At 46.1% G+C, this 1,207-nt stretch overlaps 1 protein-coding gene across 1 annotated transcript; it reads right to left on the bottom strand. All coding sequences in view use genetic code 11, as the record gives it.

Annotated features, from left to right (window-relative positions):
• Positions 1-10: 10 nt before the first annotated feature.
• On the bottom strand, positions 11-1,069 carry EGR_11192 (hypothetical protein; the record flags this gene model as incomplete). Its single annotated transcript, XM_024500439.1, has 3 exons — positions 11-60; positions 150-297; positions 914-1,069. 3 exons carry the CDS (start codon positions 1,067-1,069, stop codon positions 11-13), a joined length of 354 nt encoding a protein of 117 aa, XP_024345147.1.
• Positions 1,070-1,207: the final 138 nt, after the last annotated feature.

Raw genomic sequence — 1,207 nt, 5'->3', positions numbered from 1 at the left:
TTTGGTCACTTCAAGAGTCGACTACTGCTGCATCACCGCTTACATCGCCAGTTCGAATGCCTACCATGAGAAGGGAGCATAAATGTCGCGTACATTAAGGAAGCCAACTTTCTAATGACTTTGACCCTCTATGCACACAAAATGTTCACCGATGAGCCTATTCAAAAGAAGCTCTGCCGACTCTTCCAGCTTTGCTGACAGGCTGGATGCGCGTTCAGTGTTTATAGCTAGCGAGATCTGCAAGTGGGGCAAACCCATTGGTACCTCCAAAGGATCGGCCAACCGAATCGGAACCGACTGGATATGGAACATTTCCACGGGTCATCTATGACATATCGTCCCCACATCGGATTCAAATAAATCAACACCTCCGAACCTTAACCATATGCCTGACCAATGAAGATGCCATACACGCACACGTTTTTACTTTTAACCGCAAATGAATGAGCTATCTCAAAACAGGCGACTAATCCACGAGTATTGTTTGGAAATTTAAAACAAAATCCACCAACTAGACGAGTCAGAATGATCAATGTTTTACCAAGTAGAATAAATAAGAACTGTTGGATTGATGATTGAAGCAGTAATTAATGCACAAGCAAATAATAAGTAGACGAAGCAAATACAGAGAGAGCACAAATGGAAACACGGTTGGATGGACACAGAATGAGTGGATACGAATGGATGGTTGCAGGATAGCTGAGTAGTTTGTATGATGAATAGAGAGGGAGGAGGGCGAAAAAGGGGAAAAACTAGAGAGACAATAGATGGTAGACTGTACTTGCGACAGTCACCTTGGCTTCCCACTCCACGACGCAGCCCCGATGGCATCAGTGGAATCAGCACGCTTGCAGTAGACTGCCTTTAGCTCGCCTGACACCTGTACGTACGTGACCTACAGTGCTGCCTGAACAGGTGCCAGTTGCTCGTAACGTGCCACCCAGTCCGCCACTGCTGTTTCATGAGCCCAAGGCGACACGCCCAGTGTCGGTAAGGACGTCTGCATCTCTGCTGCAGCTGTTGTTGATGTTGAATGCTGTGAGGTATAAAAGACACCGACAAGTCTCATGCATCTCATCTTCCAGCAGCTCTACGCCTGTTTTGGTCCTACATCCATATTTGTTTGCCTTCAAACATCTCCACGAATTAAGAGGTCTAACATAAGTGAATACGCCAACAAATCGACGGATGAATTGGTGGATGGATG

The sequence above is a fragment of the Echinococcus granulosus genome (genome assembly GCF_000524195.1).
Source record: "Echinococcus granulosus chromosome Unknown EG_S00479, whole genome shotgun sequence".
Taxonomy (NCBI): domain Eukaryota; kingdom Metazoa; phylum Platyhelminthes; class Cestoda; order Cyclophyllidea; family Taeniidae; genus Echinococcus; species Echinococcus granulosus.
Note: the sequence above shows the minus strand (reverse complement) of the source record. Positions and strands in the feature narration are given on the sequence as shown.